General features: G+C 37.2%; 1 protein-coding gene across 36 annotated transcripts in view; it reads right to left on the bottom strand.

Annotated features, from left to right (window-relative positions):
* Positions 1-15077, bottom strand: part of PRIMPOL (primase and DNA directed polymerase) — a 40163-nt gene that overhangs the window by 19503 nt on the left and 5583 nt on the right. For 28 of the 36 annotated variants that reach the window (XM_008517277.2, XM_008517274.2, XM_008517280.2 and 25 more), the window contains 5 exons: positions 14823-15029; positions 12690-12787; positions 11650-11779; positions 8181-8328; positions 3767-4054 (listed from right to left, as the gene is read on the bottom strand). In XM_008517277.2, coding sequence (XP_008515499.1) covers positions 3767-4054; positions 8181-8328; positions 11650-11779; positions 12690-12787; positions 14823-15002 — 844 coding nt within the window. In that variant the 5' untranslated portion in view covers positions 15003-15029. The remainder of the gene's footprint in view (positions 1-3766; positions 4055-8180; positions 8329-11649; positions 11780-12689; positions 12788-14822; positions 15030-15077) is intronic. The other 8 variants (XM_008517281.2, XM_008517282.2, XM_070598200.1 and 5 more) reach the window with 1 other exon arrangement.

A 15077-nucleotide genomic window follows, 5' to 3' on the forward strand; every position in this document is an offset into this window, starting at 1 on the left:
ATGAGAAATCACCTCACACCTGGTAGAACAGCTATTATCAAAAGATAAAAAGTAACAAGTAGTGTTGGCAAAGATGTGAAGAAAAGGGAACACTTGTGCACTGTTAGTGGGAATGTAAGTTGGTACAGCCACTATAGACAATAGTATGAAGGTTTCTCAAAAAATTAAAAATAGAACTACCATATGATCCAGAAATTCCACTTCTGGGTATTTATCCAAAAAAACCAAAAATACTAATTTGAAAAGATATATGCAATCCTTTCACTGCAGTATTATTTGCAGTAGCCAAGATACGAAAACAACTTGTGCCTATCAATGGATGAACAGATTTTTAAAATGTGGTATATATATAGAATGGAATATTAGTCAGCCATAAAAAAAAGAAATCCTGCCATTTACAACAGCATGAACGGACCTTGAGGGCATTATGCTAAGTGAAATACGTCAGACAGAGAAAGACAAATACTGCATGATCTCGCTTATATGTGGAATCTAAAAAAACAAAAACAAAAACCAAGTTCATAGATAACAGAGATCAGACTGGTGGCTGCCAGAGGTGGAGGGTGAGGGGTGAGCCAAATGTGTGAAGGGAATCAAAAGATACAAATTTCCAGTTATAAAATAGGTAAGTCTGGGGATGTAACGTACAGCATGGTGACTACAGTTAATAATACGATGTTGCATATTTGACAGTTGCTAAGAGAGTAGATCTTAAAAGTTCTCATCACAAGAAAAAAAACTTCTGTAACTATGTATAGTGATGGATGTTAACTAGACTTAGTGTGGTGACCCTTCTGCAACATATACAAAGATAGAATCATTATGTGTGTATCTGAAACTAACATAATGTAGTATGTCAATTATACCTCAATAAAAAAAACAATAAAATGAAGGTGAAAAAAACCATCTTCAGACAAACAAAAAAAATACAAAATAAATACAAAAAAAGAGAGAAACAATTATTTTCTACCAGCTGTAAACAAAATAAAAGCAATATAAATTAAAATAAATTAGAGTTGGCATGGAAGAATGCCACATCCAGAAATAGCAAACTAGATTCTGGGGGGCAACTCTGCTATTGTAAATAAATAGAAAAGCTAGACAAATGTGATAGAAAGAAAAGTTTGAGACTATTAGAGAGTTTCCAAGGCAGCAAGGATTTGTGGTGCCAAAATCTCAGAGAAGGGGGAGGAATCAAAAAATTAAATTTTGCTGTCTCTCTGCCATGTGAGGATACAACGAGAAGACAGCCTTCTGTAAACCAGGAACAGGGCCTGCACCAGAACCCAACCAGGCTGGCACCCTGATCTTGACTTCCAGCTTCCAGAACTGTGAGAAATAAATGTTTGTTGTTTAAGCCAAAAAACAAGCAAACATCTTGAATAAATCTAACAAAAGATGTACAAGATCTCTATTCAGAAAGTTATAAAACACTATTGAGAGAAATTAGAGAACATCTAAGTAAACGGAGGGACATAGCATGTTCACGGATTGGAAGACTCAATATTATAAAAATGTCATTTCTCCCCAAGTTGATCTATAGATCCAGTGGAATCTAAATCATAATTCTAGCGGGGGGGGTGTGTGTGTGTGTGTGTGTGTGGGAGACACCTGACAAGTCGATTCTAAAATTTAAATGGAAATGCAAATGACCAACAATAGCCAAGAAATAAAGAACAAAGTTGGAGGAGTTATCCTATTGGATATCAAGACTTAAAAAAAAGCCATATTAATTAAGACAATTGTGGTGTTGGTGCAAAAATACATCAACAGAACAATGGAACAGAACATAGTCCAGAAACAGATTAAACATATATGGACACTTGATTTATGACAAAGATGTCCTTTTAGAAAAAGGACAGTTATTTCAACAAATAGTGTTGAGAGAAATGGATATCCACATAGGAAAAAAAAGCGAATCTTGACTCCTTTTCATCCAATAAGCAAAATCCATTCCAAGTGGATTGTAGATCTAAATACAGTACAAAAGGTGAAAAATAAGGCTTCTAGAAGCAGGAGAGTATCTTTATGACCTTGAGATAGGGAAAGATTTCTTTAACAAGATAAAAGAAACACTAACCACAGAGGAAAACATTGATAAATTAGACTACTACTACTATTTAAAGTTAGTAACTTTTATTCACCAAAGACACAATTAAGAGAGTGAAAAGGCAGGCCACAAACACATCCTATATGATTCCAATTGTAAAAAGTTCAAAAATAGGCAAAAACTAATGAAGGGTGTTAGAGATACATTAGTGACTACCTCTGGTGGGGGGATGGTACTGACTGGAAGGGAGATGGAGGAGGTTCTGGGGTCCTGGTAATCTTCTATTTCTTGTCTTGGGTGGCGTGGTGACAGGGTGTGTTCATTTTGTGATAGTTCACTGATCAGTGCATTCAACTCACAAGTTATGCATGCTTCTGTTGCAACGCTATACTTCAATTAAAAAGTTTCCTAAAAAGATGTTAGCCTGTCCTATTAAAGCTCTGAACTTTTCAAAGGATACTTGAGGGGATGACTTCCCCGTCCGCTTTGGGACATAAATAAACCTGGCTCTACTGTTGAAGTACTTCTTTCAAGCACATCAGAACAATTTCCGTGCTAGTCCAGTAACCTAACTTTCAAGGCTGGAGCTGCCAGGAATCGGGGTAATCCACTCAGGGGCTTTTATACTCGGGGAGAGGGAGAGCACAGTGAGCTCTCGCTGCTCTCGCTGCCTCAACTGCCTATTAGGCCTTTTCCCTAGTTTTCTGCACATTAGTCCAAATTGGAGAGGATGTCCTGCTAACAAAACAAAACTTGCCATTTGGAAGAATGCTCCTCTACTCATAAGTCACACGGACTGTTCACACCCAAATCAGTCCATTGCACCTCTCTGACTGTATTTCCAAATTCCGGCACTTGCTTGTCAGGGGTGCTAGAAAGATACACAACACAGCAGGAACACTTCCCTGCTCTGGACCTGGTCGGTCGGGTAATCTTGCCTGTAATTTAAATCTACTTTCTCTCAACCTGTAGACATTGAAGCTCCCTGAAGTGCTCTGAAAGTCAATGGCAAAAATGCTGCTGTCTGGCCTTTCGAATCACAAGCTAGAACCTCAATATAAAGATGAGGGTTGGTTCAGCAAACTGGAGCTGGCTGAACTAGGGGTCCTGACCGGCCTAATGTGGTACCTAATCAGCTGAAGTCTTGCCATACAGTGCTGTGTACATCCTGAGGCTCAGAGACCAGAGGCAAGCAGAGTAGAAGAAAGCACCATTGAAGATGCCACCGGTCTGACTGTAGCAGGAAAGCTCATGAAATAGCCCGTGCCACTGCTGCAAAGCTCTTCAGTGAAGAGAACGCCAGCCTTACTTTGCCATATCAGAGTACCATTTTTATATTGTGTCTGTTATTAAAATTTATTTTATCTAATTAAACCTCTCAGCAGTGTTGGAGAGTGTTGGTCCAAGTGTCCCCTGTCAAGACTCCCCTGATAGGAATCCTTTGGACATTTCAGAGCAGAAGCCAGCCACGAGCATTCTCTTTTGGAGCTCAGGCCAGCCTGGTGCTTGTGTCCCACAAGGACCTCTCTAAGACCTCTGAGCAGAAACTTAGCAGATTTCTACCACCTGGGCTCACTGATCACATTATGCTGGTGACCCCACTGGTGGAGCAGTGGTGGTAGCGAGAATCCTAAGCAAATGGACAAGTGGGTACCGACTGGTCTCTCACAGAAGTACACAAGGACAGTCTAATAGAGAGCTGTCAATTTTACTTACCTAGATCTACAAAAAGATGTTTTTCTCCTTTGTTATTCTTCACAACTAAAAACGAAAGGTCAGGACTGCTTTGCTTAGCTGACCCCAGCCTCTCCTGTTCCTTTGAATTCAATGTCCAGCTCTCTCCTACATCCTTATCTGTGGACATTTCACTAAAGGAAATTTCTTGTTTAATTGGTGTTTCAGAAAAATGGGAAAATCCATGGTCCATTGTTTCTGGATTCCTATCATCATCTTCACTGGCAATTAAGTGTAAAGCAGGCTGCAAAATTTTTCTCACAAAATTACCTAAGAAAAAGAAATATGATTAATCTAACTCTCCTTTTCCGCAAGCCATAACTTAAGATCTAGGCGCAAATCTACACATACAATTTTACACAGGAAGACTTCTTTTTTAGATTTCTGGTTTTAAAACTGAGTTGCTATTACAAACTATAACATGCCTCTCCTGTTACTTCCTTCCTCTTGTGCAATCTTTTACTTTCTCAATTCCCATTGACAGGGGAGCTTGGTGTCACTTACAAACAAATCACCTTAGAAGGGAAGGTTCATTTGAGAAGATGTGTCAATGTTGCTAGTATGGACCTGAGCCTAATGTGTTGTCACCAAAAAAGCACCAATTTTATTCACAGAAGTTGAGTGGAGTTTATTTTCACAATCAATGATTAAAGAATGAAATGTTGATGGGGCCAGCCTGGTGGTGCAGTGGTTAAGTGTGCACGTTCTGCTTCAGCCACCCAGGATTTGCCGGTTCAGATCCTGGGTGCGGACATGGCAAGCTTGGCAAGCCATGCTGTGGTAGGCATCCCACATAGAAAGTGGAGGAAGATGGGCACAGATGTTAGCTCAGGGTTAATCTTCCTCAAAAAAAAAAAAGAATGTAATGTTGATATGAGTAAATGGTGCTGCCAAGATAATGCACAGAAACCCTGAGAGAGTCTCTGCCACGTTCTCCTTGAGTCAGGACATCAGCAAATTCCTCAGGAGTGTCTTCTCCCTCCTTTACCTGAAATAATATGCTCTAAGAACCCTGACATCCACAGCTATCAGTTCCAAAGTTGTTGTTCCTCCTGACTCTCCCTACTAATGGTCACAAGATGGGTCGTGACCTCAGAACTAAAGTCCAGAACTAAAGCAATTAAACACATTTATTGTATTTTCAACATTTATTCTAAGAGCTCTAAATATTAGTGGTCCTATCTTCACCAAGAAAAGATGACATAACAATCTGGAACTTCTTTAAGCTCTCATAAATTATTCATACCATAAAATCAAGTAATAACTTGGTTAAATTGATTCATGTAAAACGGTACTGGAGAAATGCAATACTTTAAGAAAAACTTAATTTAATTTTAATTTCTAACACTGGCATATCTGGGTTTGTCACTTTATTTACCAGACACCTTGATCCCTTAAATCATAAGATATACATACTCTAAATCCAAAATTCTCCTTCTCCAAATCGGACTTAATTACTCCCCTATTCAAAGAAACAAATCTGCTATCTTATAAAACACTACACATCAAAATGAAAGCAAAAGCATTTGATTCTTGCAATGATATGCAGACATGATTATCTCTAGAATGAGGGAAATAAGGTAAACACTGAGTGAAAAGAAATCATGATATATCAAAGGACAACAATGCAACACAAACATAAGTTGATAAAGTTAATTTCCCTGGAAATGTATAATTACATCTACTTGACACTAGGCAACGAGAGAGGGAAGGCATGATTGCAGAACCAGCTGCTAAGGTAGGCAAGGAGCTCCTGACCTTTGGCAGGGAGCTAACGTGGCCAGGATATGGTGACTGTGTAACCAGCAATAACTGCCAACACAGCCTCCCAGCAAACAACTCTGCTTTCCACTTCCCTTCCCCAGTCTTATCACCCTCACCTCATCATTAATACAGGGGCAATTTCAGTGGCTGAGAATAACTCAAAAGAACGTATCAGTCATAGAAATGTCACATCCTATGGCAGGCAGGCAGAATCAAATTTATACATTTTGCTAACATTCTATGATCTCTTACAATTACCCTAATTCCCCTTTCTGAAAGGCTGACAATAGGAACTAGAAATGGCACCAATGGATACACTGAGGGAGAGGAATTGAAAGGGAAAATCTGGACTAGTATTTCACAATCTCTGCATCTCTGGTTCTGGCAGTTCCTAAATTTAGAGGAAAGACGCCTTGGATGGCATCCATTTAGCAGGTCTGGCTGTGTCTCTCACTCTAGCCACTCCATACTCCCACTGCCCCCCAGATTCGCCACCAACTCGGATCGCTCCACTTTTGCTTAGGCTGTTCTGTCAGTAAAGCCTTTCTTACCCTTGTCTAGAGGATGGAATTTGATTTGAAGCCCAGCTTGAATGTCATCTGCTTTCAGAAGAGATCTATAGCAGAGACTGACAAATTTCTATCCTCTCCTTCTTCCCTAGCAACAAATCTCAATTTTTAGCTTTGTGGCTAGGAGTCTTGGAGGAGTAAATAGGAATCAAAGGAATATCTCGCTCAGGACTCTGCCCCGACACCCTGACAGTAGAGCCCACTTGACATTCAGTCATTCACTCAGCAAATATTTATTAAGTGCCTACTTGTATTTATTATTGATGCTGCTGTTATTGTTATATTATTATTGACAAAGATATTATTATAAGATAAGCTCTGGAAATAAGTGACTAAGAAAGAGTCCCTGCCCTAAAGAAACGGTAGGTGGAATAGAGAAGGTTAAAAAAAACAGGAAATTACCTCAGGAAGTGGTGAAAGCTTTGACACAATAAGCACTGGGTGCTCTCTGCGACCCCGAGGAAACACTACCCTAAGTCTTAGGGTTTGGGATGTGACAGAAATGGGTTCTCAGATGAGGATATCTACACTGAGTCTTAACAAACCAGGTGGAATGGAGGCATGTCCATTGAGACAGCAGCATCAAAAAGTGCAAAGGCCCAGGGATTAGAGAAAATGTGGCCCCAACGGGAGCTGAGTAAAGGAGATGAGAAGGGCCAAGTGGTGAGAGATGAGGCTGGAGCACAGTGGGCCTCACTGTGCAAACTAAGACATCTGGGCTTTTTCTTGAAGGCAATGAATAATCCTTGAAGGGTGTGAGGCACATAAGTGGCAGAATGAGATTGCTCTAACTGGCTCACTAAATAAGTAAGCTGAGCGACACGGAGGTCAAAGATGACACCACCATGTCTTCCTGGGGAGTCGGGTAGATCGTGATACCACTCACTGATACACATATCACTGGAGAAAGAGTACGTTTTGGGGAAAAGATGAGGAGTTTGGTCGAGGACATGCTGCGTTTGAAGTGTCTGTGTGGGGATGTTTAATAGGCAGTTGGCCGTATGAGTCTGGCGTGGAGGAGAACAATCTCGGCTGAAGATGGAGATTTGAGAGTCGTCAACACGTGGATAGTAATCACAGCCATGACAGACGATGATCCTCAAGGTTACAGATAGAGTGAACAGAGGGATAAGGATAGATTGCACAATTAGTAATATCTAAGGGATGAAAGAGAGAGACAGAGAAGGAATATCCAACTAAGCTATCAGAAAACAGGGAGATAAGAAGGAGCCCCACGAATATAGCATGCTAGGTCACTGTGACCTAGTGCTACCCTAATCTAGCAGTTAGGTTCCTGACTTTTATGCCAGTCCCTCAGTGACTATGTTCATGCCTTTTACCCTTGGTACCCTTGAAACTGTCAGACACTTGTAGTTCTGAAATGGATTACCTGTCACCTGAACTTCAGTTAATTGTCTGCTGCGTGGACCTAGGAAGACTTTACCTACATCTGCTTTGATAAACACTCAGGATTTTGGCTTCTGTTTAGACTGTGGTTTTCCATGTTCTCTTCTGCCTTTTTGCTCCCCTTCAGACTGTCTTCATTTTATACCTGGGCCTATATCTCTAAATGTCCAACCCTGAGGTTCAGCCTGGAAAAATAAACGAGCCTTCCTGGATGTGGCCTGGAACCCAAGCCGCAGTCCTCATGCACTAAAATGTAAGGCCAGGGCAAGGCTGAAGCAAAGGTCAGAAATCCAGATCTAAGACATCACAGGTAAGACTTGAACTGGGCCTCTCAGCTACTACCCAGAAAACTTCCAAAATGACTCCTCTTGGAGCAGAAACCCGTACCAGGGCGTGCATAACCATCTCGATACCTATAGCCAGAGGCACCAATGCCAAAGATACACTGAGTAGATTAATGTGTCTGAAATGTGTCTAGAAGAGGAAGATCCACCTAGAACTAAAGGCAAATCCTGAAAATGTGAAAAATCACATTTCCTTGTTTAGAACAGGTTAACAACCATAAGCCTAACAAATACTCACAAAATTTTAAGAGGAAAAAGAAAGTATGAGTTTTTAATATAGCCCCATGACTTTTTAAAAAAGAGTATACTTACCAACATGAATGTTATCTTTAAATGCCACATCATGGAGTTGAAATATTAAATGGCAGCTAAATTTCTCATCAGTGCTAGAATCCAAGTTGAAAACATCCTCAGTTGAACAATTAACTCTGTATAACTCTTGAAGTGCTTTGCAAACATGCTAAAAACACAAGTAAAATGCAAATAATAAATTTTTTAAATTTAAAAATTTTTCCATGTGCAAAATTCAAATATCTTGGTACAAGTCTAACTTGTTTTTTATTTTGATTTGCTATCAGAATATTTATTATATAACAATTTCACCAAATTACTTATGTATTGTAATACATATCATATTTAAATTATATTACACGTTTATGTTCAAAAATTCATAGGCTCTCAGGATTAAAGGCCTCTTACAAGTTAACCAATTTACCTTAGACTTTAATATCCTCTAAAATCACAAAAATATTCCTTTTTAAGCAACTCTTTAAGTATCATCTATGAGTTAAAAAGTCACTAATTCCATTGTTTATAGTTTTAATTTTCAGAAAGTTCCTCAAAACATATTGAGCCCAAATCTAGCTCCAAGAACATAGCCTCTAGGGCGAGATGACGCTGATATTGAAGGCAGTTCTGCGTCATAGGGAGGCAGCAGGCATAAGGTTAGGAGCACAAGATTTGGAGTCAGAAAGATCTAGGTTTGAGTTCTGGCTTTGCCACTTACCAGCTGTGACTTTCGTCAAGACCAAACCTTACATTCCTCAACCGCAAAACAGGATAATAATAGGACCTGCCTTTTGGGATCGTTGTAAGGAGTAAACGAGAAAATGAGAGCAAAGAGTTAGCACAGCGCCTCGCACGTGTAACTGCTTAAAAGCATTAGCTGTGCAGCCGCGGGACAAGTCACTTCTCCTGAGCCCTTAGTCTTCTCATTTGCAAAACAAAGTCACTAAGAACTACCATTCAGGGTTATCAGTAGAAATAGAATCCTGATTACTAGTTAGATAAGAGGCCACCCAGGAGAAAGACCACATTTCCTTCTCGGTAAGGTGTGGCTCTGTGACTAAGTTCTGGCCAATGGGATGTGAACAGAAGGAGAGCTGGCCACTTCTTAAAGGCAAGGGGCAGGCCCGCCCTTTCCCCATTTTCCGCTGACTAGAATGCAGACATAGTGGTGGTGAGCCATCTTGACATCTTAGGAAGCGCAGAGCAACAAGCCTAGTCCCTAACACAGAGGAGCCACACCCAGATATTACATGAGAGAGAAATAAATTTCTATCTTGTTTAAGCCATCTTAATTTCAGGTCTTTACTATGGCAGCTAAATCTATCCTAATGTATCTTCCATTAGACTATAAACTCTATGAAGGCAGAAGCCACGTCTCTTTGGCTAACCATTGTATTCCTAGTGCCTAGCACAGTGACACTTACTAGGGGCTGAAAAAATTTTGATAAATGAATAAAGCCTAGTTTTGCATTCTGGAGCTATACAGAATAAATATAATGACTCTGTAGGTAATAAAAGTAACATAATCTCCTAAGTTCTCTTTTCCAAGTTTAACTTTAAATAAAATTTTAAGTTATTTAAATATTTAGATTGAAAAATCCAGAAGTTAGAAAGATAGGATTATTTCAGCAATGTTACCTGTCAACATAGTTTTACAAAATGCTTTCGCATCAGAATGCTTTCCAATTGGGAGAAATGGCTTACTGAAATTTGTCAGCTAAGTCATTGAATCAAAGGGCATTATATATTATCAGTAGTTATTATTAGCCAGTTATTTATTAACCATCTGTTAAATTGAGATAAGAGCTAATTTAATTTATGTCTTCACACAGAGACTCAAAATGAAAAGTACTTACTGGATTATATACCTGTTACATACAAAGTAATCGATAAATGAAATTAATTTCAATATAATCATTTATAAAGGTTATACCAAGTAAAATAACCCTAATAACTTTTCTACCAACATGATAAACATGTTAAATAAAAATGCTGTATAATTTTATACTCAGATTTCTAGAACTTTGTCCAACTTTTGCTGATGTAGAAGTTTAGTCGTTCAAAACTAATTTGGATAAGACCGTATAAAGAATTAGAAGGAAAAAATTTTTAAACATCTACATTATCTTTGCCACCCCAGTGTTTATTAATCTATGTTACAAATGGGATTTGCAGCAGTGTTGATTCCATTAAGGATATTTCTAGTTTCTAGTACAATGTGGTACTTTGTTACTGGTATCACCATATTAAAGTGCCAGTGAAAATCTCTGAATCTTAATTCCTTGTCGGCCACACAGAGCCCACATAATAAATCCCACCTTGGACCGTAGAAGTGTATCAAACACCAGAAAAAGTCAGTATCCATGAATTATTAAAAACACAATTAAGGTTAAAAATTAAACAATTTATCAACTATAATGCAATAAAATATTTCAATTTATTTTTAAAGGTCCAATGCCTATTTTAAAAAAATATAACTTTTTTGTTATTTTTGGTTTTTGGGGAGAGGGGGACTTATGTATATTTATTCTGCTTCAAAGCCAGGAGAAAGCTAACATTATACGATTTTTTTCGAAAACAATGTTTGCCTACATTTTTCAAATAATTTAAATATTTTTCAAAGAAAACATGTAGAGATTCAACATAATCAGTATATATTTATCAAAAAACTTTAATTTGGATGTATTTTTAAAGTTATAAAATGAGTCATCTCCAGGTAACAGCTAAAAGAAAAAACAGTTAATAAATGTTAATACCTCCTCTGAGGCCAAAATGTGGTCAACATAATTTTAACACAACTTAATGCAATACAATCTTAAAAGATTTTATAAGCAAAACTAACAGAGCTTAGTTGCACAAGTCCATATTATTCCTTTTACTAGTAACTTCTTGGTGTACACCACTAAATCAAAAATACATAGTAGAACTACACTCTTTTCTCTTTGTTAAAAACAGTGATAACTGTATTTCTAGAACAGGCTTTGCCAATAACTAGCTGCGGTACCTCGAGTAGGAATTAAGTCTCCCTTGGCCTTAGTTTCCTCATTTATGATGGTGCAAGATAGAATAATTTCCAAAATGCCTGCCAGCTCAAAAATTCTGACACTATTTTTATCAAAGGTTTTCTTGAAGTTTATCTCAGTAACCTATTTTTACAGTAAAAATTACTTTGCATAATCCTCATAAGGGTCAGCTATCTGTAAGTCAGAGAATATATAATTTTAAAACACAGAACATTCCCAAACTGCCACCTTTTTCAAAGATTTTATTAGATATATTAAATTTATGGACATAAACTGAACTTTCCTCCTTTTTAGAAGTTTACTCAGAGAAGTGATATTAAGAAATGAAAATCAAAGGAAAGCGTAGCAAGAAAAAGGAGAAGAAACACAGAACGTATATATTACAGAGGCTGCATTCACTTAATGAATGAATGGTGACTGAAGAGATACATGGAAAGATGTAATGAGAAAAAACTGAGTCTGTAATTTACCTCAATGAGTAAGGCAACCATCTTTTTCCCATCAGCTCCTGGATTGGCAGGTTTGTTAAATTCCAAATCAAAATAAAGTTTGCAGACAGCATTTTCAGGAATGACTTCATAGCAGTGTAAGAGATTTTTTCTGAATTGAATAATTCAAGATTGTTAGGTTTATATTATACCTTTTAAATCACAGACGTTGATCTTACATCTCAAGATACTGTATTAACGGCATTTTAATGACATATAACTATGACATAAGGAAGACATGATAAAGTGAACTGCTCACCATAGGTTTACCAATCATCGTATCAAGAGTTTCCATCAAACAAGAGGTAACACTCATATTCTGCAACATTATTTAACTGGGAAATATGGTCAACTTCATAGTGTTATTTATTCACAGATGATTGTGATATTGTGTAACACTGCTATATTTGTTTTTGGTGTCACCATGAAACAAATTTTGTTTGAGAAAAGCACTTTCTTTAATCGCATATTCTTGAGATTCCATGAATCTTTTGTATGAGAAGTTTTAAGTTTCAAATTTTCATTAGGAAGATAATATTTCAAAAATTGGTTAGAAACATTCGGGATCACCTGACTTCAATGAGCTTTCAGTGCCTACGTTTGCAGTTACATTCTCGCTGGCATCAAGAGGTATGACTTTAACATGGGTTAATAAGAATAGATGCTGACTTGATAGGTAAATGCTAACTTGTGCAGAGTGAAGTTCGGATGGCATCCTATACAAAGAAAAGGGCTGTGGTAATTTGAACAAGGAAAAGTAATGTGGGAATTGTGTCATCACGTAGCACAAGCAGTAAAGGAACTCAAAACACACACAATTTTTTTTCTCCCAACACCTAGTGAGATAATTCAATGTTACTATGACAAGGAAACTCCAGAATTCAATTCTAGTAGGAAAGGAGTAACTAATTGTGTGATTGAGAACTATGAAAGCCAATTCAGCCTGAATTAATCTCACAGACATTACTAGATGAAGGAAATGTAACTTTAGTTTAATGGGTTGTCCTTGATAAACTACGTACCGGGATTTATAATAAAACCAAAGCTCAGTATAGGTTGTTACGAGGTAAATACGTTGTCCATCGCCCCCTTTGCGTTCCAAAGCAAATACATGGACATCCTTGATAAAACCAAAAATAATATTCAAAAAATTAATAAAATGCAAATCTAAAATAAACTGTAGCTATTCAATGTTCATAAAAAATTGTACCATTCAATACATCCAAAACTAGAATTTGAACATTTGTACTGTTAAAAACAAGAAAAATAATCACTAGATCTATGCCAATCAAAATCTAGTTATTTGTATTTTTCATCACTCAAGTAATACATGTTCAAGGCAGAAACAATTAGAATATCCAGATTAAAAAGAGAAAAAAACGAGAAAAATAACTGTTCAATCACTCTCGTTTAACTTCCTATTCTAGTTTTGTTAGTTTATGAAATTAAACTTATTTTTTAAAAGTACCTAAACATTATTTTAAATGATTTGGGCTAAAATTAATTAATAAATTCTTTAATACATACAAAAATATGTGGGGATCAATTTTTTTAATGGAATACTTATAAGTTAATCTTAAAAGCTTCAGGAAAATTTTAAATGCTTAACTCTAACAAGTAACTATAAATTGTCTTTTCTATGAGAAGCCAATTTTTTAAAGGTTAATTGCTGTGGCACTGATCTGTTGGTGTCTGCTGCCATAAGAGTTTCTTCTAATAAAGGAATACACAAGTTCTTTTGTTTCTATTTAGCTAAAGGTAGCTGTTGAGCCTATAAAGGAACAAACTTTCATTTCATGAGTAAGAAATAAGAGGAGGACTAAGTTGCTTGACCCTATTAAAAATCTTCTTGGGGGCCGGCCCAATGGCACAGTGGTTGAGTTCGTGCACTCCACTTCAGTGGCCCAGGGTTTGCCAGTTCGGATCCCGGGCACGGACCTCTGCACCACTTATCAAGCCATCTGTGGCAGGCGGCCCACATACAAAGTAGAGGAAGATGAGCACAGATGTTAGATCAGGGCCAATCTTCTTCAGGAGAAAGAGGAGGACTGGCAACAGATGTTAGCTCAGGGCTAATCATCTTCAAAAAAAATCTTCTTGAGATAAATTGTATATACTGGTGATTGGTAAGCCCAGCAATCACATTCCTATACGGTGTATGATCCTATGTGGTGGTGATGATCCAGCAATCATATTCCTATTTTTTTTTAATTCAAGATCAAATGAATCTGTCAGTATTTTCTGATACTTGAATTAGGTTTACACAAAATGAGCATGAAAAGTTCTTCCTATATTTCCTAAACCATGCTGATGACATCTGAGTGAGCTTCTCTTTAGTAAGGAAAGAAAGATCTTCCTCCTAAAAAGTTTTAGCACTTTGAATTTTCATATAGCATCAATAATCAGAACACAGTATATTTACGGTAGATTTTGTATATGCATCTTTTCCTTATACTTCTTTACATTCCCCACAGTGCCCGATAAACAAACGACGTGCAATACACATCTGTTTACCTTTGAGCACCACACCCTTAGCAAAGCCAGCATGTAGCAAGCACTTCTTCCTCCCACTTGCAAGGGAAATTACTCTACTTCCACTTCCCCCTAATATGCTGGAAATTATTATGATAAATCCACTTTCCTATGCCAAAGCACAAAAGGAGACAACAGAAAGATAAATACCTGTGTGCTTTCGAACTATGGTTTAAGTTCTAGGGCTTATAAATTCTACGATATAATATTTGAGACATTTTCATTTCCTATCATTTAAATTCAATTCTCCTTTCCCTAATTTCATCCTTAAAAATCCCACTCTTCACTCATTCATTTCCTCATATTTCTGTGGGTAATTTTTTAATTTTACTCTTAAACTCAGTCATTCTATTATTTTTCAGTCCAAGAATATGGTTGCCCTTCCTCTAAGCAGTTTCATTTAAATGTCATTACAAATTTTAAAAATTAAGAGATATCTCATTCTTTTTCATTATTAAGTAAATGGCTAATATTCATAGAGTTTTTTTCCATAATACTGTGATATTAAGATCATGATTAAATTCTTTTGGTAGAGTATGTGGCCTGAAATGAAGACGAACACGTATTTTTATAAATCTTAAATTACAGTAGCTCTAAAAAAAAGTAAGAGATGAGAAAATTACCTCTTGGCAACTCTTAACAAAATTAAAAGCTTCAGTTTGCCGATAAAATAGTTTCCAAATGGAAGCTGGTTCCTCTGGCTTGGACAATCTTGGTCTGTACACTGGGGACAATGGTTTCGTCTCATAAAGCGATGCCCGTTCTTCAATTTTCTTCAATTTGGCTTCCCATGTTCTGTTCATTGGTTGAGAAGTATGGGGAGACTAATCCTGTCACATGTAAGATTTCTGTCAATTACTACTAAAACAAACAAGGAC

Source organism: Equus przewalskii, chromosome 28 (assembly GCF_037783145.1).
Source record: "Equus przewalskii isolate Varuska chromosome 28, EquPr2, whole genome shotgun sequence".
Taxonomy (NCBI): Eukaryota; Metazoa; Chordata; class Mammalia; order Perissodactyla; family Equidae; genus Equus; species Equus przewalskii.